At 46.0% G+C, this 23,964-nt stretch overlaps 1 protein-coding gene across 2 annotated transcripts; it reads left to right on the top strand.

The window, feature by feature from the left end:
- The first annotated feature begins 4,253 nt into the window (after positions 1 to 4,253).
- Positions 4,254 to 19,964, top strand: ENTPD6 (ectonucleoside triphosphate diphosphohydrolase 6). 2 transcript variants are annotated; one of them, XM_027453537.3, is made up of 14 exons: positions 4,254 to 4,391; positions 6,311 to 6,651; positions 7,991 to 8,067; positions 8,854 to 8,997; positions 9,925 to 10,000; positions 11,664 to 11,699; positions 12,821 to 12,909; positions 14,239 to 14,318; positions 14,905 to 14,969; positions 15,315 to 15,416; positions 15,916 to 16,056; positions 16,996 to 17,052; positions 18,172 to 18,284; positions 18,545 to 19,964. In XM_027453537.3, the coding sequence occupies exons 2-14, from the start codon at positions 6,393 to 6,395 to the stop codon at positions 18,632 to 18,634; spliced, it is 1,329 nt and encodes a 442-aa protein (XP_027309338.2). In that variant the 5' UTR covers positions 4,254 to 4,391; positions 6,311 to 6,392; the 3' UTR covers positions 18,635 to 19,964. The 2 variants fall into 2 exon arrangements, with proteins under 2 accessions (XP_027309338.2, XP_027309340.1); XM_027453539.3 differs by lacking the exon at positions 15,315 to 15,416.
- The last annotated feature ends 4,000 nt before the right edge of the window (positions 19,965 to 23,964 follow it).

Raw genomic sequence — 23,964 nt, 5'->3', positions numbered from 1 at the left:
CTGAGCTCTAAGAATATGAGGTTTGTACACATGCTGCTCCTCCAAAACTTTTCAACCAGTTACTAGTCCTACCTACATTTGCCAGAAACATAAATGTTTCAGGGAGATCTAATTTTTATGAGTTTGTCAAAAATTGGCATGCTCCCAGAGGAAACAGAGAAAAATCTTATTTATGCTTTCTCTGTGGGAAAGGAAATGGCCACTCAGCATTTATCTAATATGTTTGACAGCAGCCCTCTGACCAGGGATGGGTGCAGCTCTGGAGAAGCAACAATATAGGCTAAGCCCTGCCTTTTTTAAAATATCTGGGAGGAATTATGGAGGCGGACATCAGATGAATAGTGGGTGCCACCTGGGGGTTCAGGTAGTCACCTCTCAGGGAGTCACCTGAGGTTCTCTACTGCACCTTAAATGCACTTTTGGTTTTGACATTCCCAAACCTGCACTGCTGCAAGAGAGCCATTCCCCAGGCAGGTTGGACTGGAGGGGGGGGGGGGGGGGTGCAGCACTGAAGGAAACACCAAGTGATAAAGGGGGGTCTTCATTATTTAAATAATTCTCCAGGTCTCAGAGGGCAGATGTTCAAAGCTGCACTTGTGCATCCAATCCAGGTCCACATCATGCAGCCTGAATTCATTTGTTGGCCATGAATCAACTGGTGGCAGAGATCCTTTCTCAAATAACTTGTCCCAAGTAGCCTGCATTCTAGCTAAGGTATGGTATATATAACACACAAAGCTATGAATGCACATTTATGCAATATATTTAATATGTAGGCACCATGCTGGAAAATTTGTTACAAACCTCATAGTATTTGGCTTGAGTTATTTATGGGAATGACCACAGTAAGAAAACTTCAGAACAAATGCAGAACCTTTTACACTATCCATACTTCCACCCAGGGCCCCAGATGGAGCAGTTTCCAAGAGCAGACCAAGAACTGTTCCCTGTGCACATAAATAATTCTTTCACAGGAGGAAAAAATAATAATAATTAAAAAAAATTACAGTTTTACAGTTTTCTGGGTTCTCTGATACTAACTGCAGCACAGCTAAAACGTTGCAAGCTACATTTACAAATATATGTGCAGGACATCTCATATACAAGAGACAAATACTACACTTGTTTTGCCCTGTCCCTAGGGAAATGGTGTTCATGATGAAATACTGCTCTCTGCTGGCCTGGCCTGATTTTTTTTCCCCTACCTAGCGAAAAGGGGGAAGTTCAACGTGTTTTGCTGGATCTTCACTTGTATCTTGCAGCAATCGGTGACAGCAGCACTTTTCATTTAGGACTAAAAAATAAAAATAAAAATAAATAAATAAATAAATAAATAAATCATATTGCTAAGTAAAACAATCCTGATGTCACAGAAATCTTTTGTCTTGAAGAAGAATTAAGTATTACTTGAGCCTGAGTATTTAGCTCTCCAGAAGCATTTGTTTTCTTACAACTTGAAAGAAGAAATAGGCTGTTCATGTAGCAGGCTACCCAATGCAATGAGCTCAGGTGAGGGTGTACTTTTAAAGGCAAGGGACTGAAGTCCTATTCTGCGTATTGGGAAACTTGCTCCTAGGTGGGAATTTTCACATCAGCCCAAAATCCTAGAGACAACCACAGGATTTGAGAGAGAGCTCCCCCAGTCCCCAGGTCCTTGGGAGGACAGCTCTAGGCCTGGGAAGCTCCCTGGCCAGAAACTTGTGGACTTGTAGCACTTGCTATGCCCATTTTTTGTTGTCTTACCAAACAGTGATCAATCAAACCAAAAAACAGCTTATTTGCAAAGAATTTACTTTCCCACTGCATCACACTGCCTGCCACTAGGCATCTGTGTGCTACAGCTCATTAGCAAAAACTGTAAAACTTGACCTTTTTAATGTCAGCTTATCATCTTCAGGGGCAGAGTGCCTGTCCCAGGGATAAAGGGTATTTAACCAGCAGTTTGCTGAGCTTCTCCTGTTTACCTTCTTCTTTATGGACCTGCAGCCCCAAGGTGCTACAGGGACAATTTTGGGATTAGTACCTATAGGAATTACTAGAGCACGCTCAGCTGTTTTTTTTTTGTTTTTTTGTTTTTTTTTCAAGCTACCTGCAGACTCAGAGAGGTTTCTATAAGGTTTCTTGTATTTTCAGGGTCTCTCTTGCAAACTAGGAGGGTTAGAAACTAAATAAAGTGTGGATTCTGTTGCAATCACATCACTAGGGAGCCTCAAATCTTAAAGACTTTAAGTTTTCATGCCTTAATCTTTCTATGTAAGATTTTCCCACTAAGAGCAAAATTCCTTTTAAATATAGTGAAGCAACATCAAAGCAAGTTAGAAAACAGTTGGAAAGTTCAGTTTTCCTTACATGAGCAAAACAGACAGGGAGTTTCATGGGAACAGTAATGATCATTTGAAATTCCTCAATGCCTGCAATACATAGGGCTCAGAAAAAAATAATTTAATGCCCAAACAGTGCTACAAGGAAGCAATTTACCGGAATAAAGAGTACCCAGCAAGACTCAGCACTCATTCCAACAGCGGGATCTCTCAGCACAGATGCCTGCACCTGCACAGCACTGTAGGAGCAATAGCAGAGCTCAGTGGAAGGTAGGAGCCCCTCACACACAGCAAACAGCATCATGGCACAAATGGCTGCTCTGCATCTGATTTCCAAATATCACTTTTCTCTTTTCTTCATGTCTGTGTTTCCTGCTGAACCGTCACGTATCCTCGCTCCAAAAACAATGCTCTTGATTCTTCCAGATTGGGTGGAGTGGCAAGCTGCTGCAGAAGTAATTTTAGCTGGTGAAAGACAAAGTGACTTATGTGGAAGAAAGCCATTAAGAAATTTACTCAAGCAGAAAAAATTAAAACTTCCAGAGGAAAAAATACAGCAATCTTCTGATGGAGTCATTTGCTTACTCTCTGCCTAGAACACAGCTGGATAAAACTTGCAAGTGACAAGTTCTTGTCATGACAGGATCTAACAACAAAAGCTGAGGGTTTGTATTGTAGCCATCCTATCAGTCATCTCTCTGATGACCTTATTCTGTGGGAACTGAGTCAACAGAGCTACTTGCTGGACTTGAATAGGTTGCAGTCCATAGTCACTTTCCATACATACTTTTCTTCCATGAAGGATTCTTCCCCTATGCTTGTAGGGGTTTCTGTGAATATATATACATTATGTGCACCCAAAACATGGGGATGGTAACTGGGAAGCTGTACCTGAGCTTCTGATCAGGAAGCAAAAAAGGGCCCAGTATTTGCTGGGAATGACTCACCATTTGCAAACGTTGCTAAAGGATTTGTTTGCAAAGAACAATCATTGTGTCAGCTTGATCAACATACTGGCACATAGGAGGTGAAAGCTTTCTGCGAATTATCTCAGAAGAACTTCCTCAAGTTAATCAGTCTCCTCCTGCTGCCCACTTGACACATAGACCTGAATCCCTGTCATGGGCTGCCCTGGGCTGCTGCCACTCACCCAGCCACTGTCTCGAAATCCCTCCTCAACAGAACATGGGGAGGAAATAAGAAAAAGCTTCTGGGTTGAGATGAAGATGGGGAGATCACTTACCAGTTATCATCACAGACAAAACAGTCTTGGACTTGTGTGAAATTAATTTATTGACAATTAAAAAAGATGTGGATGGTGAGAAACAAAGATGACATTAAAACACTTTCCCCTCGCCCCGCTGCCCAAGGCTCAGCTTTACACCTTCATTCCTGACTCCTCAACCTCCCTCCCACCCTGCCTGGCAGGATGGAGAACGGGGCATTGAGGTCAGTCCATAACAGCTCCTCTCTGCCTGCTCCTTCCTCCTCACACTTGTCCTCCACTAGAGAGTGGGTCTTCTTCATGGTCTGCAGTCCTTCAGGAAAAAAAAAAATAAAAATTGTTCCAGTGGGGGCTCTCCACTGGCTGCAATCCCTTCAGAAAATAGCCAGCTGCTTCAGGGGGGAGTCCTCCATGGTTACAGTGTGGATATCAGCTCCACGAATCATAAAGTGGGAAGGGACCTCTGGGGCCATCTGGTGCACCCCCTGCTCAAGCAGGACCACCCGGAGCTGCTTGCCCAGGACCACATCCAGGTGGGGCCAAAAGATCCCCAAGGAGGAGACCCCACAGCCTCTGTGGGCAGCCTGCGCCCATTTCCTGATGCTCAGGGGGCACCTCCCGCCTTCCCGTTTGTGCCCACTGCCTCTTGTCCTGGCACTGGGCACCGCTGCACAGAGCCTGGCTCTGTCCTCCATGCCTTCAGGGCTGTACACACACTGACGGATCCCCTTTGGCTCTCTCCATGCTGAGCAGCCCCCGCTGCCCTCAGCCGCCACCACAGGCAGCAGGCCGCGCAGGCGCAGTGGCGGCAGTGTGGCCATGGCGGAGCCGGCAGTGGTGGCGGTGTGAGTGCAGCCGGGCGGGCGGCGGGCGGGCGGCGGGCAGGGGGCCGCAGGCCAGGCTGGGGCGGAGGGGCCGCCGGTGCCACCGGGTCCTGCCGGGCCACCCACGGGTGGTGGCGGTGGGTCGGGGCCCTCCGGCCTCATGGGGCTCTGTAGGCAGCGCTGGGAGAAGCTTAACCCCTGAGAGCGGGGTTAATGGTCCCCCTGCCCTTCAGGGAGACGTGAGGGGCTGCTGCTTCCTCGTCTGTTACTGCTGCATCCTCCTCATCCTCCCCTCTCTTCACACAGACTGCTTTCTGCACAGCGGGCCGGGAGCCTTCTGCTTTCCTTTCAGGACGTGCTTGTAGCCCTCTGGCACTTAGAGACAGTGGAGGCCTTTCTTGGACCAGGAGGGTTGGAATAAGCACCCGGATACGTGCAAGGGTTGTCACCCACGTCTGCTACTGCGAGCCAGAAAGAGCTTTCTTTTCTTTCTTTTCTTCCTTTTTTTTTTTCTTTCTTTTCCTTATTTTTTTTTCTTTCTTTTTTTTTTCTTTTTTTTTTTTTTTCAACACCATTTTCCCAGTTTCTCTTCTGCAGCACCCCACGGTCCCTCTCCCCCTCTACCTACTCTTCACCCGTATTTGTGCCTTTGGTCTTGCCTCCATTTTTATAAAATCCTCTCCCAGCTCTTTATGACAATTTGCCATGATCACCTTGAATTTAATTCCTCCCTCTCACGCCCTCTGTGTACCTCCTGAATTCCCATCATCAACAGATTACATCTGTCAAAACCATGTTTAAGTCAACTTTATCAGCTAGTTTGCTTTTTCTTCTTCATTGCACTGTCAAAAATGAAAAATGAATAACATAATTTTATCCCCATAAATCACTAGTGACTGTTTTTTAAGCATCTGATTGCCTACACGATCACTTGCAGATTTGTTGCGTTGTTCTTCCCTGCTGTTTTTTTTTTTTCCCTGGTGTTGGAGCTGGGGCTCCAGGCTGCTTCCCTGAATCTTCCTCCTTGCCTTTTATACACCAAATTAAAATTGTTCTTCTCTGGTCTCCTGGGACCTCCTTTACCATCCAGGAACTAACAAAGATAACTGCAATCGATTCTGGTTGCCCACAGAGGTTGTGGGGTCTCCATCCTTGGAGGTTTTCAAGATCCTGAGCAACTGGTGCATCCCCATAGCTGCCTGAGCAGGAGGTTGAACATGAGACCTCTGGAGGTTCCTTCCCACCCCAGTTACTGTATTTAGCTTCTCTGAACTCTCTTTCCTCTATTATTTCTTAGGCCTCAGTAGCAATGGAAAAAAAAATATATATTTATGCTGTTTTGTGTCTTAAAATTAGCTGTAGATCTCAGTGACCTGCTGAAGGAGGATGGACATGTTCCTTGTGAACCATTAGGAGAGCAGTGTGTGATGTTGGCATGCAGCAGCCAGGGAGGCATTCGATGGCTGGGACAAGCAACGTGAGAGAAGAGGGATTTTGCTGCTAGGTCCAGTTTGACAAGTGATTCATAGGGTCATCCCAGCTCTTTGAATTCAGTATTCTGCGTCATCCTGCTGGGATGATTTTGCACATCTAACTGCAAGTTGTCCTGGATTAATCAAGATAGATTTGAGCACTGAAGACAGTAGCTGTCTCACTCTAGATGCTGAAAGAGCCGAAGGCATAAATCCTTTTCTGTGCAAGCAGTAGTCTGGCACTCTGCATGTAAGGTTTTTCACCAGGCTCTTTGTTGCAGTGGATAATTGCTTGCTCTGACAGTCATTCCCAACTTTAGCACTAACAGTTAAGCATTTAATTAATGCTCAAGTCAACTTTATTCCTGTAAGTCCCTTATCAAATAACCATCATGCTCTTAGATCTTATTATAATACCTTCTGCAGGTTTAGAAAGTAAAACACAGCTTTCTTTTCTGTTGGATGTAGGAGTGATGTGGAAACCACCTGTTCGGTGTGAAACAGAAGAAATAGAACATTTGGTAACAGGAGGAAACAAAAGATCTGATAAATGGAAGCCATGAAGATATCAAAGCGGTTCTTTGCTTTTGGGATTTTGGCATGCATCGCTATTTATGTCGCATACATGAAATGGCACTTGGATTCCAAACCACTTGTGGGAGCAACAGAAGGAGCTGCTGAAAGCAGGATGGACAAACTGAGCCATCAAGCACTGACCACAGAGCTCTCGGTCTTTTATGGAATCATGTTTGACGCAGGAAGCACAGGAACCCGCATCCATATTTTTAAATTTACACAGCAGCCTAAAGGTACGGCCTGCACACTGCACAATAGACAAATTCTTCTATAAATTATGATGCAGCTTATTGATGATTCTATTCTTGGGAGTACTTGAACAAATGCACTGCAGCTCTTTCCGGAGAGCCATCAGAAAGTGCATTATGATTTGAGCGTGTGGGTTTGGATGAAATTCAGTATGAAAACGTTCAACAAGGGGGAAAATGCAGTAATGTCAGAATGCTAACTAAGTAGCTGCTGTACCTTTGGAACACATCTTAAGGAAAATCAGTTTTTATCACAATACTTGTGGGTGAGAGGAGCAAGTGCAAAGTGCCTCATTCCCCCAGATTTTTGGCACGAGGTTGTTGTATCTCCAGTTCCTAGCAGTGAGCTGCTTCTCTCTGCATTGTCTAGCTTAGTGGCACTAAACTAAATTTGTCTTGGCTTCACTGGCACTTACCTCTTAGATTAACATTGCTGTGTATTGCATCTGGACAAAAAAAGTTTTGCTGGGAACCAAGACAGAAGTTGTCTGTAAAGCTCCAGATTTCCTCTGGAGCTGTAAGTTTCATTTGTTTATGCCTTGTCAGCTCCTATCTGTGAAACACATAAAGATGAAAGAAATCCTGTGAACACTTAAACATTTGATGTGGAGGATGTTTTTAACAGGTAGTAGTGTGGTATATGGTGTGTTTGGCTTTTGGGGAGCACTGTAGGTTTGCAGAATGGACCAGTGTAAGGCCAAGACACCAAAGGTGTTAAACAACAGTCCACATACAGGCTTCATTTATTCTTCTTCCCGTGTATTCCCAAACCTCTGCTTCTCTCTAAACGGAATTCCAGAATATATTGCAGGAAACTTTGTGGAGTGTAGTTAGGTACGAGAGGGGGATGCTGTCAAGCTCATGGTGTCTTGCTTGCAGGTTTCCAAAATACTTAGGGTTGGTTCCCTCTGCCACCATGGAAAATGGTAAAACTTCCACTGACTTCTGCTGGAGCCAAGTTTAGGCAGAACAGAGCTTGCTGGAATGTGTGGCCTTTGTTTCCTGTGTAGTTTGGAAAGCTGCACATGGCAGGGGTAAGGGCTTAAGGAGAATCTGGAACCTGTCTGATACATTTGTCTGATGTGCATAAACAGTATGTGCATGGTAGGCACCAGCATGATCATGACTTTACCAAATGGTTTTGTGGAGAGCTAATTCCATAGGAGGGGCTGTGTTCAAAGATTGGGTGGCCTTTGTTCATTAGACAGAGGCTCCAGTTGACTCCCATTAGCACATAATGATGTAATTTGTAAAAATGGTTTTGGCTTTGTGTATGCAAAATGGTTTGCACTCATACTTACTTTGGAATACTGCTTTTGAACAGAGACTCCCAAATTAACCCATGAGACGTTTAAAGCGCTGAAGCCAGGCCTGTCTGCGTATGCTGATGATGTTGAAAAGGTAAATTTGTTTCTGTTATTGTAAAAGCACGTGCACCAAAGTGTGCTGCTCTTGATATGTGCTGCAAATCACATCTTGCTGTGGTACAATAGGCTGAACCGTCTCAGTTCAGTCTCCAAATGGTACAAACTCACAGCAGAAGTTGGTCGACACTCAGAGGATCAAGGAGCAGAACACATCTAGTTCTGCTTGGTCGTGTTAATTAAGCACAGCAGATGTTTTTTTCTGTCTTAAGATTTCCTGTGTGCTTAAGAACGTGACAAAAGAGCCATGTTGGATTGGAGCGGAGCCTTCTCCAGAAGTGACCAGAAGTGGATTCTCAGGGAAAGAGTCAAAAAAACGGGCCAAGTGTGAAGTGACTTCTCTCCTGTCTCCCTTACCTTCTGGCTCGGAGGGATTTAGGGAGTTCCTGAGCCAGACATGCACCCGACTCATAGTGTTTTGCTGGCTCCAAAGGGCTTTTTTTCCCAGGGATTTGCCACGTAACTTTTTAAACCTCTTGTAGCCCGAACATTCAGTTTGGGTACTGCTTGGCACACGGTGCAGTTTGAGAAAGTGACTTTTCCTGTTTGCCTCTGAACTGTTGCTGGATAATCCCAGTTATATCCGCCAGTTCTTACTCTGTGAGTCATCCACTTTCTCCTGATCCCTTATGATGTTTACCTGTCCCTGTTCCGCATTTACAGTGAATCATACCTCTGATCACCCTTTTGCCCTCTGAGAAAGGCAAATCTTAAAGGTTTCTAATATGGGCTTTTGTGGGGGTTGTTCCTTCTCTGCTCACAGAGTGGCCAGGGAATAAAAGAGCTCCTGGAGGTGGCAAAGAAGGAAGTTCCTATGGAGCTGTGGAAGTTTACTCCTCTGGTCCTGAAAGCGACAGCTGGCTTACGGTTGCTGCCGGGAGAAAAGGCTCAGAAATTGCTGGATAAGGTACAGTTTCTTGTCTTTCAGTGTGCTTTCTAGAAATTTTGTGACAAAAATCGGTCCCTTCAGCGTAAAGTATATACTTCTTTATCCTTATGTACCTTAGTCACTCCTATCACTTTACTCTGAAAGCAGTATAGAGTCACCTGATCTCAGATGAATCTGGAGGGAGAAACTGTATGAGTACAAACAGAGAAATGGTGACAGCTCCAAATAAGCCTGGAGATGATGTGAAACACAATAAGTGTAATGAGATACTTCTAACAGTCATCACAGGCTTGTTCTTAGTGCGTGGGTTTGTTGGTGGTTTTGACCAGAATCCTGCTTTTCTGAGAAAAACTTTCTGCTATTTGATTTGCTGCGTTACCTGCCTGCTGCTGCAAGATTCCTCCACTTTATGTTGATTAGAAATAGTGTAAATTGCATTTACAGGCATGTAAAATGTTTAGTATTTCAAAATATTATAAAAATAAACAAAATATTATGTCCTAGACCTTACAGCTGCTGGAGAAGTTATTGGTTGTACCCTAATTGTACTATTTTTTCTAAGCAATGATTGGAGGGAAGAAATGTGGTGTGGTTGAAACCAACGTCTAGATTGTTCTCCACTGCTTACAAGCTGGTCTGTTCTTTTTCCACACTGAATTTCATCTGGAACTGCTGCAATTGTTTCTTTAGAAGACCCCAGAAATGTAGGGCTTTGCTGCCTCATGTAGGGTGCAGTACAGAAAGCTTCTAACAGCCAACACGCTTATGTTAAAAATGCCATTCCCTGGTGTAGTCCCAAAGCTGTTGTTCATAGTAGTTGTTGGCTGTGATTTCTGGCCCAAGAGAAGGAACAGTTGTATAAAACCAGAGTTTAAAAAAAAAAATTGCTTTTCAACTGAAAAAAAAAATAAAAAATTCTGAGCATAACTTTTATTTGAACTACAGGTGAAGGAGATTTTTCAGGCTTCCCCCTTCTTTGTGAGGGACAACTGTGTGTCGATAATGAACGGGACTGATGAAGGTAGGTTAACTTCTGAAGAACCTTTTTGCAATCCTGGAGATTCCTGCTGCTCTGTGGCAAGTCCCCACTGACCACACTAGGAACCCATATGTAGCAGGTTTGATATAATTTTTATACTGCCTCAGGCAGTGCCTGCCAAAGAGATTTTGTACTACATTTTCCAATGTGAAGTCCTTCACTTCATCCTGGTTTTCAAAGCTCTGATTACCAGGCAATTCTCATGGGATCTCCAGGAAGCCACTGTGCAGTCAGCACTTCTGGAAGGCTCTCCGTGTATCTGCTTGTTGAGGTGGTCTTCAACACCTCCTGTTTATGTACACCCTGCTTTTGACAATGCTCATCTGAGCTTTCTGGAACTATTTGGTCTTATTGTTAATTAAAATTGATCTAACGAGTGTGATTGTGAATTGAACCTGGAAAAAAAAAAAGTTACATAGAGAAAATATATATTGAAGTAAGTGGATGTTCATCAAAAAAGGCTGAGCAGAAGAAAAGGCTGACCCAGAATCAGTCTTGACTTAAAGTAATTCAAAGAAACATGTCTACATTCTGGGTAACTTAGTGTTGAAGTGTGTTTTTAATCTGCTTAGAAACCAGACTTTAAAGTAGTTGCTGCTTTCGAGCTGTTTATGACTTCTTTTTTTTTTTTTTTTTTTTTTTTTTTTTTTTTTACTGCTTAATGGAAGAACGACGTTGTAATTCTTTTCATTTTAAGTTCATTAATAGCTCTGACAGCCTTGGTTCAGCCAAGGGCTGAAGTGGACCATGTTCCCTAGCGTGCCTTAGTTTTAACCAAATGGATAAATATTTTAATTTGTTAACATAAGGGCCATTCGTTCACCTAATTAATGGAGAAGAAGTTTAGAAAACAAGAAAAGGACAGCAACAGGGCAGTTCACAAAAATGCTTTGAGGAAAATAGGAAAAAATAAAGCACTGAAAAGATAAAAATTCTTAGTATTCAAAAGGAAAATTGTATGCCTAACATAACACAAAAGCCTACTGGCGGTTATTTTGCTATAAAATGAACCATGGGAGAGTTTGTCATTTCCTTATTTTTTAGCTAAGAACTGAAGCCACTCTAATAGAGCCTTTGGGACTTCTCACCTAAGTGTTTGGCCTGTGAGGTACAGAGTTCTCCAGACATTTCATATGTGGAGCTTCTCTTCCTATTACCCCATAAACTCTGGTATAGAAGGCCACTCTCTTTGCTCAAGGCCTCTGATCTTAGTTTAGGACAGTCCTTGACAGTTATGGAAACACTGGCTTTGGGGTGGGCTGGGTCAGGGTAGCTCAGCAAAGCCAATCCTGTTTGCCTCTCTTGAAGGGCCTTCTTTCTAGGTGTTCTTTGGAGTCTTTGCATTAGAAATCCTCCATTTGTCAAAGGGGGCAAGGTTACTTGTGATAGATGCTTCTCTGGAATCTCCTTCTATGGTTGCATGACAAGCTGTGGTTTGCTGGTTGTTTTTGTTTAGCTGGTGCAGTGAAACGGAGAAAACTTCAAAATACCTCCAGTGAATCAGATACTAAAGCCGGAAGGCCTTGTAAAACGGCTCATCCTAATGCTTACTGTTGTTATATAAAATGAAATTACGCGATCTAACAGTGCATCTTCTGACATTATGTGATCTAACCGTGCTTATTCTGAATCTTTTCCTTGTTAGGAATTTCAGCCTGGATCACAATAAATTTTTTAACAGGTATGTTTACATGAGTATGTGTCTAAAAATATGACTGACGCCATGAAATTCATACTGTTTTCTGCCCCTGTATAATATTTGCTCATTCATTGGAAAGGTCTGGAAATAAGTCACCAGTTGTTTTTGGCCTGGCCCATTTAAGTAATTAAGTTTTTGGCCATTTGCTTGATAGAATGAGGAATTTAGTCTCTTTTCCTAGATGTTCATAAAGCCTTTCTTTCAATTCCCTGTAAGGTACCAGAGCATTTTATTCCTTTTTATAGTCTGCCACTAGCTCTGCATAAATTTTTGATGTGGATATTGCAGATCTGTCTGGCAGCTGCCCAGTGTGAAAGTAAGTGCTGTTGGTGCTTCCTTACGCATTTATAAAAGAAATAGAGCAAGTGTTTACACTAGTGAGATAGAAAAGGGTAGCTGAAGAAAAAAATTAAACTGACAATAAGCAAACCGGTCTGCCACCCAAGCACTCTGTTCAGCACAGTGTGCGGAACATTATGACAAGTGCTGTAAATCTTTTTATGCTCACAGGAAGTATCAGAAAGGTCAGAGATCTTCAAACATTAGCTCTCATGAGGTATGCTGTGGTACTTGGCACAAACCGATCTTGTCAGGAAGGTGTATTTGAATGATCTGAGAAGAACTGGATTTAAATGAGAAGAAAGGTCTGGGACGGCAGCAGGAAGAATTCTGAGTGAGCTAGTCTATTAAGCCAGCTCTTTTCAGGCTGTCCTCCCCTTGGCCATAGGAATCTGCAAAATACTGCTGTGGGATCGGGGGGAGATGGCCAGGAAAACCACATTCCTTTGTGTTTCAAAGTGGTTACCAGAGTAAAGTTTGCGAAAAGGTGCTCGCATCCAGTGAAGAATGTTTAGGAATCCAGTAACCAAAGCTGCTGTAATTAGGGCATGAGCAGCCACCAGAGAAATAATAGTCACTTGCAGGATTTTCAGGTCATCCTGATAGAGCACAAATAAGTGACGATGCTATACTCTAGTGCTGGCTGGAAGCTGACAGATGGAGTTGGATTGCCGTCTTTCTTTACAGCTGTACTTCAGGTTTTATTCCTTGCCAGTTTCTCACAGTGCCCACTGTGCCTTTCTCTCTTCTGTCACGCATTTTAGGTAGCTTAGATGACCCGCAGAAGAGAAGCGTAGGAATGCTGGACTTGGGTGGCGGATCAACACAGATCACCTTCCTCCCACACACCGAGGTAATGGGAATATGCACGCAGCAGGGAAATGCTGGTGCAGAAACCAGTAACTGCTCAGTTTTATTTCCCTTGGACACATGCCAAGGGGTTGTCAGTGTAACATAAAACCATGCTTCTGACAGAAAAACCCTTATCAGTTGGTCACGTATGCCTTGTTACAGTCGGTGACAGAGACATGGGCAACTCTCTGTTGGTCCTCTTGCTCCAGCTCCGTGGGTCGGTGCATGTGGAGAATGCCAGGGCTGCTTTATGCAATGTCCTGAGCATCTGAACACTCACTTTGTGCTGCTTATAGTGACCTCAAAGGCAATGCTGTTAGTGAATCCAAATCCATTTGGCTTATACTGTGTTCTAAGAACAGAATTAGATGCATTCTCGATGTTTGTTTGTGGCTTTCCTGAGTTTACTCAGTTGCAAATGAATGCTTTATAAAGGGTAACATGAATTATGCAGTTAGAAGCACATGCTGATGTTTGTCGTTTCAGCTTGCTCTTATAGCATTAGTATAGCTGTTCTGTGAGCCCTGTGGGTATGGAGTAGCAAGGTCCTGGCCCGATCAGAGATCCTGTTCGTAGTAAAGCTGCACAGAAGCAGAGGATAAGGTTGCTGTTTGTAGTGTGTCAGCCCCGGCTGCTCAGGACACTGTGCTCTCACAGCAGAATGCCTGGGAATGTGAAGAGCCCTGGACATGGAAATTCTGGAGTTAGACATGGTGTTAAGATATGAGCAGCTACGCATGAGCTGCCTGAGCTGTGTTCCCCATAAATGCACTGGTGGTGGTAGTGCACTTGGGGAACAGGCTGCTCAGTGCTTTAGACAATTGTCCTTTCATTTCTTCAGACAACAGGCTGGTCCTCACTCTGTTCCTTGGCAAGAACAGTGATGTGCTTTTCCTCTGGCCTGTGGAAGTTCACAGCTGAATTCACTGGAGTAGGAAGTTAATGCGTGCCTGGTTTACTTATTATTTTGCACAGTTTTCCCTGGTAGTGATCCTGTGACGAGGCAGTTCTGTAGCATCTTGACAAAAACAGTTAAGAGCTGGAACAAGGACTCCTTATAATTAAAACAATTCTTTTACGGATGAGTTTGGTGTCGACGCACATAGAAATGTAAGCAGTTTGGACTGTCATGTAAAGTCACTATTTTAGCTCCAGTTTTTTTGGTTCTCTTATGTATCAAAGGTCAAACGGAGATACATGCAAATTCTTCATTTCTCTCTGAGCCATGCTAGGATTGTTTCATGTATTTCCTAAGGTTTTGGAAGATTGTCTTGTTGATGTTTGCTGTTGCTGGCAGAAAGCTTGCCATGACTTTTTTTTTTCCCTCCAGGCAACTCTCCAGACATCACCAGCTGGCCATACAACTTCATTTCAGATGTTTAACAGCACCTACAAGCTGTATTCATACAGGTTAGTTGTGGTAAAAAGAGATACTGGAAAAGTAGGAGCTTTCTTTGAAGCCAGTGAGATCTAGGTGTTTTGCTGAAGTGCACTTGAGTCCTGAGAAGAAGTGGGTGAGCCTGAGCCAAGTCACGGTCCACGCAAGTTGACCAGGGGGTGGTTATGCAGAACAGCAGGCAGATAAGCAGTCTGATGGCTGAGAAAGTGATGGGCTCTAATTCTGCTCCTGGCTTTGAAGCTGCCCAATGCTTTGGGCAGAGGGAAGGAGAGTCTTCCCACCTACGTTTGCTGTTGGATGTGCTGGGGCTTGGAAAGAGTCCGTGCTGGAGGTTGTGTGGCCTTTGAGGAGTGGAGGAGAAAGGTTAGGGGAAGCATTCCCAGCCTTTAAAGAGACATCATAGTTGACAGCTATTCCCTGTGCTTTTTTAAGGAGAGATTATCCCTCTGGGTAAGGATAATATCACGGTGGGTTGTCATACTGTTCCCCTAATGCATGAGCCTTTTTGCTGGGACCACATAGAGGAGGCAGGCACGTCGGTGGAGTATCAGAGGAAGGACGTTTGTTGTTCACAGAGGCTTTTTTTTCCCTTTGCAGTTACCTGGGACTCGGGCTGATGTCAGCGAGGCTTGCCATTTTAGGAGGAGTTGAGGGAAAACCTTGTAAGTTCCGGGCACTCTTCAAGTCTTGGCTCTGAGCACAGAGTGCATTGCACTGTTGTGGGGGAAAAAGGGTTGTCTGTACTCTTCCTACTGGGCTGGAGGTGCCTGAGTGGTATGTGCATTCCCGTCACCATAGCTGAGTGTGTCTGAGACAAATGCAGGAGGTGATGCTGCTAGATCCCAGGAGACATGGATGTTTGCCAGCCTGAGGGAGGCGTGGGACACTTGAGCCATGGATGGGGCTTAGAGGTGCATTGCTGAGGATGTGGGACAGTCAGAAGCAGGACTGGGGATCTAAAATTAACTCATTTTTTTCTCTAATGCGGCTTTGTTTTATTTCTGCAGTAGTGGAAGGTGAGGAATTGATCAGCCCTTGCTTACCACCTGGTTTCAAATCTGAATGGCAACATGCTGAGATAGTGTACAAAATTAAAGGACAGAAGGCAGGTATAGTGATTTATCGCTCTCTCTTCCTATCTAGGCCAGCAAGCTACTAGAAGAGTATTTAAAATTATATGCACTCAGCTTCTTGGAAAGATACTAAATTCTCTGCCTGTGTACTCCTCTGTCTGGCTTTCTCTCAACATGCTGTTAAAGAGATTCTGCAGCTCTTGCCTCTCGCGCTGTGGTATGTCTGCCCAGTCAGTAAATCTGTTAGTAGTACTGCAGATGGAGCGGAGCGCTCCCTGAATTCTTTTCAAAGTCCTTCTGCCTCAAATGGTGTTGTTCGGCTCTGATCTATCACATACTTGGTCCCAGCCTGAGGGCAGTCAGTGTTACCGCTTGGAGAAGATGCAGGTGTGTCGTTCCAGTTCTCTGTGAAGAGACTGTAAGAAATGAAGAAGCGCTGTTGTGTGAAAGGGAGTCTGTCTCCTTGCAGATCCTGAAGAAATTCTTTGTTTAAGTGTCTACCTGTACTATGCTGGGTGTCTTTGCATTCTTTCAGGGGAGCCTCTGTATGAGTCTTGCTCTAACAAAGTGGCGAAGATGCTCTACAAGAAAGTGCATAAAGCTGAGGAAGTGAAGGACTTGGATTTTTATGCTTTCTCCTACTACTATGACCGTGCAGCAGAGGTTGGTCTCATAGGTATGTTTGCTCCTGTTTTAATTTCATTTTAAATGACAGGTCTTGGAAGAAATGGTAGCACTGATCCACATCACAGTGCTGTGGTAAGCTCTCATGGCTACCACAGTGCATTGGTCTCGAGTGAATATTGAATATTGTTGCATTTCTTTACAGAAGGGACTAGAGATGTGATACAGGACCTCCAACTTTTTGTAATTTTTTAAACAAGCTGTCTGCATTTCAGAAGTGATTGGTGTCTGATTACAATCCAAAATAGAAAAAAGACTTCGTGATGATATGAAAAAACTTGCTAGCTTTTTTCTTGGGCAGTAAAGTAGATCAGACTTGCTCTCTTGGGCTGTATATTTTGCTTCACTGACCTTTTTAGATGGAGTAAATATTTTCAGATAGTTCAACATGTATTCAGAATGAATCCCCTCTCCTTTCCAGTGGTACGCTGGAGTAGAGAAGGCTGTCACATTTAGTAGTAAAAAGCAGACGATGGGATCTCAAGCTAGTACGGACAAACTTACCCCCTCCTCAGCCACTTTGTTTTATGAATAATTTCACATTTAGTATGTTGCAGAGCACCACTGCCCTGTCAGATCTGGTCAGAGGTGTTAGCTGGGTTCAGGCATTACAGGACAGAGCAGCATAGACATGGGGCAACATGAAGGAGTCTTTAAACTCTGTTTTTTTTTTTTTTTTTTTTTTTTTTTTTTTATGAAACTAGTTTTAGGAAACTTAAGTTCTTCATAGAATAAGGTTTTCAAGCTATACTGAGAACCTTAAATAAAGGTTCTTACACCATTAAAGCAAATGTGAGTTTTGTCATTGCTTTCAGTTGGCTCAGGCTTATTTCCAAACAATCTGTACAAATGTCTTTTACAATGTGAGTCTACTACTGCCCTTATATGAAAAAAACATACAACATACCATGATTTTTTTTTTCTTTTTTAGATAAAGAAAAAGGAGGAAGCTTAACTGTGAATGACTTTGAAATTGCAGCTAAGTATGGTGAGTAAAAGATGCAATCAAACAGGATTGGTAATTGTGTGTAAATTCATACCCAGGTGGAATATGTGTGACATGCTAAGAAGACTGATTTTTTTTTGTTTCAAGTAAATATTATGCACCCCTCTCCATAGCACCTCTGCTGATTTGTATGTATTTCTGAAAATATCAACTTTTTTTTTGAGATTTAGTTTTCTTGTAATGCATTTAAAAACTCTCTTGGGAATTACTAATAAACCTGCCAGTTAGCAGTTATCCTGAAACCATGCTTGCAAAATAAATGTGGGGGATCTCGTTAGCATAATCTGTTCTAATCTTGTTTATTTTTTCATTTTTTTTTTCTCATGATTTATTTGTATATTTGATTGTTAATTGGAAAGGGGAGGAAACCAATTCATTGCCTTTTTTGCTTCACCAGCTGCAGAGAGAACTGCCTCCTCAGATTTGCAAATGTAATCATCTTTTTGTTTGTTTGTTTTTAATAGTACAGACTCAGGCCTTGATCAAACTGACTTGTGACTTTTTGACAAACTTTCTGAGTGACTGAACAATTGTTGCAGTTCTTATTTCTGGACTATCTTTAATGTATTCCCTCCTGAGAAAGGAAGTGGGTTTTATTTATTTTATTTATTTATTTATTTACAGTTGAATGCTTACACTCAAGAAACTTTTTAGTAGGAGAAGCACAAGTAACTGTTCAGCATTCAAGCTTTATGGAGATAGGGACAAAATTTTTCACAAAGTCTGTTTTTCCAAGCTGCTGACATCTTTTTTTTTTCAGTGAGAAGCAGATGTGATCACACTTGAGGTTGCTGATATTTAAAAATATAAAGTAGGTAGGATAAAAGTGGGAGGCCCTTGTTGTCCTTGCCCTGATAAGGACAAGAAACTCAGCTGTCATTGTGGAGACTGAATGCCTTGCTCTTCCTTCCCATGTGCCAAAACTCTTTATATTTTATATTAAAACAACATGCATGTTATTTTAATGTCATTTTAATGGGTTCCATTACTGTGGAACTCAAATTACAAGAGGTGATTTTAAGGATTTGTTAGAGGTTTTTCAAAGCTAAGTTGATGCTAGGCCTGAGCCCCACATTCAAACGCTGCTTTCTGTGTCTTCAGTGTGTAAAACCATGGAAATCAGCCCTGGAAGCAGCCCTTTTCTCTGCATGGACCTCACATACATCACCTTCCTCCTGCAAGAACTGGGCTTCCCAAAGACCCAAGTCTTTAAGGTAACGCACAAAAACAGATTGCTGGGGAGAGTGGGCAGAAGACGCCAAGACGTTACTCATCATGCCAGTAGCTTGGTCCCTGGTTTCCCTTTTTGCTACAATGCATGCTCTATGAGTGAGATGGGGCAACACTGCCCCCACAACTGTGATAATGAGTTGTGATAACCTTCAACACTACATTCGCCTTGTATACTTCCCCTTCTGGCAGAGAATTGTGTTTAAACTTCCTTTTTCTTTTTTCTTTTTTTTTTTTTCTCCAGCTTGCCCGGAAAATCAACAATGTTGAAACAAGCTGGGCATTGGGAGCCACTTTCCATTACATCGATTCACTCAATAGACTGAAGTATTAAAGCTCTTGAAGGCAGTTCTGGGAACCTCAGGCTTTGGAAAACCAACACAAGAGAATCTGTTGAAGGGGTCTGGTTTTGGCTTCTGGAGTCCTTCGAGAAGTTACCATAAGCTAGGCCCCTTCCCTCCCACCCCCTGTGAGGTCCCCTCCATCACTTGCTCTTTTTTACAGTGCACAGTGCAGTATCTGAAGAATAAGCCTTGATTGTACAGCATCTGCAGTCAACTTGATGCAAAACTGGATCATCATTGAAGGAAAACCAGGACACCTGCAGGACATCTATGATCTCTATGAGAAAACCACACATTTTTGGAATATGCCTGTGCTGTTTGCTTGTACTGTGCTGAAGTCAGTGTAGGAAATAGTCACTCCAGAGGGAACTCTTTATTGTCCTGATTTCAGGGTGTTTTTTTCCTGTTTGTCAGCAGTTTCCAGTGATAATTATTTTTATTTTACTACTTACCTGTTTGAAAGTGAACTCGTGCGTGTGTATGAAGACAGTGCATTTACACGGCTGTGCTGCTGACAGGCTGCAGCTGAGAAATGCCGTGTGGAAGTTTCAGCTCTGCTTCTCACTTGCTGGACTAGCGAAGCTCAGGAGCACTATTGAGGCTGGGTACAGACAGGCATGAATCAGAGCCTGTATGCCCTGTAGGGTTAATGCCTACAACCTCAAGGTGATACGTTGGCTGTTGGGAGATTGGTGCTGGAAGACAACACCAGATGTGCTGGATCAAGATGACCAAAGTCTGGGAGTTTGGGACAGGGCTAAGGATAGATTTGACGGTTTTAAAGAAGGTCAGCATAAGATCCATAAAAAAGATGCAGCCACAAAAAGAAACCCTGAGCACAGCTTATTGGACCTCACAGGCATTTGTGCCTTGGCAAAGCTTATGCAGGGCCCAGGATAAATGGTGCTTTGGGTGCCACCTCCTGCAGACGCATCTCACTTTGATAAATGAATGTATTGTCGTTGCACTGAGCTGTGGCAGGGTAGCTGCAATGCACCACTCCAGCAGTATCCTGGACACAGGCTGGAAGTGATCTCAGAGGCAGCACGAGCTGGAGAGCACATGCTGTGTGCTGCTTATAATCTGACCGTGGAATTGTGTTGTATTTGTATGGATGTTTAGGCAGACCTGAGTGGTCATTAGGGGATGTAAAAGAGCCAGCAGCGTGTGCCCTGGTGCGTGGGCTCTCTTGGCCACAGCCCTGTCCTTTCCCTGGGGCAGCAAGACACAATATAGGTGTGCATGGCTGCTGGCTCTGCAGCTGAGCCTGGGGGGGACATTTGAACACCACCCTACTGACAATAAAACTACAATTGAAGACCTGGTGGTAGTGGTGTGACTTTTTGCTCCAAAACCTGTCAGGCCCCACAAGGTGGATGGGTTGAGAAACATGTGCCCTCATACCTTTCCATCCCCTGCACACCTTTCCAATTCCCTTGGCGAATTCCAGTCCCCTCAGGCCACCCCTGCTGTCTCACACCATCCCCATTACCTTCACACCATCCCTGTCCCCTTGTGCTATCCCTGTCCTTCATGCCACCCATATCGCCTCATGCCACTCATGTCCCGTCATGCCACCTCTGTCCCCCTCACACCACAGAGACTCACCTAGGTTGGAAGAGGCCTCCAAGATCACCCAGTCCAACCTCTCACCTACCACTAACAGTCCCCACTAAACCATATCCCTAAGCTCTACATCTAAACGTCTTTTAAAGACCTCCAGGGATGGTGACTCCACCACCTCCCTGGACAGCCTGTTCCAATGTCTAACAACCCTTTCAGTAAAGAAGTTCTTCCTAACATCCAGCCTAAACCTCCCCTGGCGCAACTTTAGCCCATTCCCCCTCATCCTATCACCAGGCACGTGGGAGAACAGGCCAACCCCCACCTCGCTACAGCCTCCTTTAAGGTACCCGTAGAGTGTGATAAGGTCGCCCCTGAGCCTCCTCTTCTCCAGGCTGAACAAGCCCAGCTCCTTCAGCTGCTCCTCATAGGACTTGTTCTCCAGGCCCCTCACCAGCTTCGTCGCCCTTCTTCGGACCCACTCAAGCACCTCGATGTCCTTCTTGTAGCGAGGGGCCCAAAACTGAACACAGTACTCGAGGTGCGGCCTCACCAGAGCCGAGTACAGGGGGACGATCACCTCCCTAGCCCTGCTGGCCACACTGTTTCTGATACAAGCCAGGATGCCGTTGGCCTTCTTGGCCACCTGAGCACACTGCTGGCTCATATTCAGCTGACTATGCACCATCACTCCCAGGTCCTTCTCCACCAGGCGGGTTTCTAACGACTCAGCCATCCTCAAACTTCCAGATCTAGAGGAACACGCTGGCTGCAGCCTAAAAGCCACGTGTACGGAAGCTCCCCCAAGCCAGCCAATCTTCTCCCCGCGACCTGCCTGAACACAGCTGTCCTGGTTTCAGCTAGGGTAGAGCTATCATTCCTCCCAGGAGCTGGTAGGGTGCTATGTTTTGGATTAGGATGAACACGCTGATGTTTGAATTGTTGCAGAGCAGTGCTTACACCAAGCCAAGGACGCTTCAGCTTCTTGCTCTGTCCTGCCTGTCTCGACCCACAGGCTTCGTTTTCCTATTTCTCTCCCCCGTTCCATAGAAATGAATTCCATAGAAAGAGTGGGGAGGGCAAGCGAACGGCTGTGTGGTGCTTAGCTGCCGGCTGGGGGAAACCACGACGACAGCAATGTAGTCATGTAACCAAATTAAAGCCAAAACTTTCAGCCCAGTCCTTGTCCTGAATAGGGAGAGAGGATCCGGAGCCTGGCATTTATACGTGATAGTTTATGTGCAGCCAAAGTAAATACTGCAGTGGGAGGTCATGGCGCTAGATTTTGAAAAGTCTGGCATAAAGAAGAGATCTCAGAAAAGCAAATTTAAGCAACATTAATGTCAAGTAAAGTCTTTCTGATTGCTACATTCCTTATCTGTCGTGACTAGACAGATGAAAATCCAGGATGGCAGTTTTGCCCTTTAGGTCATTTTCTTTTTTCTTTTATTGATTTCTTTATTTCTGTTGATTTATCTTATTTTAACAAGCTCTGTACTAATTTTCCTTGCAGAATGACTACCACAAATATGACCCTTACATGCCTTTTGTATTTAATTCATTAGGTCAACTCTAACCACTAAGCCCCTTGTCAGGTTATTTCTACTAGCGATAAGGAGCAATTAAACCTTAAACATTGAAACCAGGTTGATGAGCCTATTCCACAAGGTCTCTTGGCTTCACCCTTTTAAGTGAAACCTGCCAGGTGTGGGTCATTTCACCTTTGTTATATAGGAAGCCTGAGGACTGGTGGGGGAATTGCCTCCCCAGGAGAGACTGAGGCTTGGGAAGCCGAGGGTGTTTTTCTCTCGTGCTGAATCGGGCTCATTGTTCCCTACCGGGTTGCTTTTCCTTCATGTTTTCTACCCTCTCTGTGAAATAGTATTAGAGACTCTATGAGCTAGTTATATTGGCGGTGACTTCTGCAGAAAAACCCGGGTGGCACTATTTCACTGCGAAGCACTTTGGAAGTGACTCGACTTCAGAAGACAGCAGGTAAGTGTTCCTGGGATTTGTGGTTGTTGCTGTTGAGGAGTTTGACTACTTCCTTCACATTGTCTGTTTCCTGTGAAATTACTTACGTGGGTTCTAAGGTCCCTTCCAAACATTGAAAGAAAAAAAAAGGTCTCAGAAGCTCAAGTGCACACAGGTCAGCCTGAAGTTGAAGGAGGTTCTTAAGTATTTGGAAGATGGAAAAACGGGCTATGTGAAAACACAGCGCAGAGTCGCTGGGGCGCAGAGTCGCTGGGGCGCAGAGTCGCTGGGGCGCAGAGTCGCTGGGGCGCAGAGTCGCTGGGGCGCAGAGTCGCTGGGGCGCAGAGTCGCTGGGGCGCAGAGTCGCTGGGGCGCAGAGTCGCTGGGGCGCAGAGTCGCTGGGGCGCAGAGTCGCTGGGGCGCAGAGTCGCTGGGGCGCAGAGTCGCTGGGGCGCAGAGTCGCTGGGGCGCAGAGTCGCTGGGGCGCAGAGTCGCTGGGGCGCAGAGTCGCTGGGGCGCAGAGTCGCTGGGGCGCAGAGTCGCTGGGGCGCAGAGTCGCTGGGGCGCAGAGTCGCTGGGGCGCAGAGTCGCTGGGGCGCAGAGTCGCTGGGGCGCAGAGTCGCTGGGGCGCAGAGTCGCTGGGGCGCAGAGTCGCTGGGGCGCAGAGTCGCTGGGGCGCAGAGTCGCTGGGGCGCAGAGTCGCTGGGGCGCAGAGTCGCTGGGGCGCAGAGTCGCTGGGGCGCAGAGTCGCTGGGGCGCAGAGTCGCTGGGGCGCAGAGTCGCTGGGGCGCAGAGTCGCTGGGGCGCAGAGTCGCTGGGGCGCAGAGTCGCTGGGGCGCAGAGTCGCTGGGGCGCAGAGTCGCTGGGGCGCAGAGTCGCTGGGGCGCAGAGTCGCTGGGGCGCAGAGTCGCTGGGGCGCAGAGTCGCTGGGGCGCAGAGTCGCTGGGGCGCAGAGTCGCTGGGGCGCAGAGTCGCTGGGGCGCAGAGTCGCTGGGGCGCAGAGTCGCTGGGGCGCAGAGTCGCTGGGGCGCAGAGTCGCTGGGGCGCAGAGTCGCTGGGGCGCAGAGTCGCTGGGGCGCAGAGTCGCTGGGGCGCAGAGTCGCTGGGGCGCAGAGTCGCTGGGGCGCAGAGTCGCTGGGGCGCAGAGTCGCTGGGGCGCAGAGTCGCTGGGGCGCAGAGTCGCTGGGGCGCAGAGTCGCTGGGGCGCAGAGTCGCTGGGGCGCAGAGTCGCTGGGGCGCAGAGTCGCTGGGGCGCAGAGTCGCTGGGGCGCAGAGTCGCTGGGGCGCAGAGTCGCTGGGGCGCAGAGTCGCTGGGGCGCAGAGTCGCTGGGGCGCAGAGTCGCTGGGGCGCAGAGTCGCTGGGGCGCAGAGTCGCTGGGGCGCAGAGTCGCTGGGGCGCAGAGTCGCTGGGGCGCAGAGTCGCTGGGGCGCAGAGTCGCTGGGGCGCAGAGTCGCTGGGGCGCAGAGTCGCTGGGGCGCAGAGTCGCTGGGGCGCAGAGTCGCTGGGGCGCAGAGTCGCTGGGGCGCAGAGTCGCTGGGGCGCAGAGTCGCTGGGGCGCAGAGTCGCTGGGGCGCAGAGTCGCTGGGGCGCAGAGTCGCTGGGGCGCAGAGTCGCTGGGGCGCAGAGTCGCTGGGGCGCAGAGTCGCTGGGGCGCAGAGTCGCTGGGGCGCAGAGTCGCTGGGGCGCAGAGTCGCTGGGGCGCAGAGTCGCTGGGGCGCAGAGTCGCTGGGGCGCAGAGTCGCTGGGGCGCAGAGTCGCTGGGGCGCAGAGTCGCTGGGGCGC

This window comes from Anas platyrhynchos, chromosome 3, assembly GCF_047663525.1.
Source record: "Anas platyrhynchos isolate ZD024472 breed Pekin duck chromosome 3, IASCAAS_PekinDuck_T2T, whole genome shotgun sequence".
Classification (NCBI taxonomy): domain Eukaryota; kingdom Metazoa; phylum Chordata; class Aves; order Anseriformes; family Anatidae; genus Anas; species Anas platyrhynchos.
The sequence above is the reverse complement of the archived record's forward strand: the minus strand, read 5'-3'. Positions and strand labels throughout refer to the sequence as shown.

Coding starts and splice junctions, on each gene's coding strand:
- ENTPD6 (XM_027453537.3), top strand. CDS start 6,393: ATGGAAGCCATGAAGATATCAAAGCGGTTCTTTGCTTTTGGGATTTTG. Junction 10,001..11,663: donor AATGAACGGGACTGATGAAG/GTAGGTTAACTT, acceptor TTTCCTTGTTAG/GAATTTCAGCCTGGATCACA. Junction 14,319..14,904: donor TACAAGCTGTATTCATACAG/GTTAGTTGTGGT, acceptor TTCCCTTTGCAG/TTACCTGGGACTCGGGCTGA.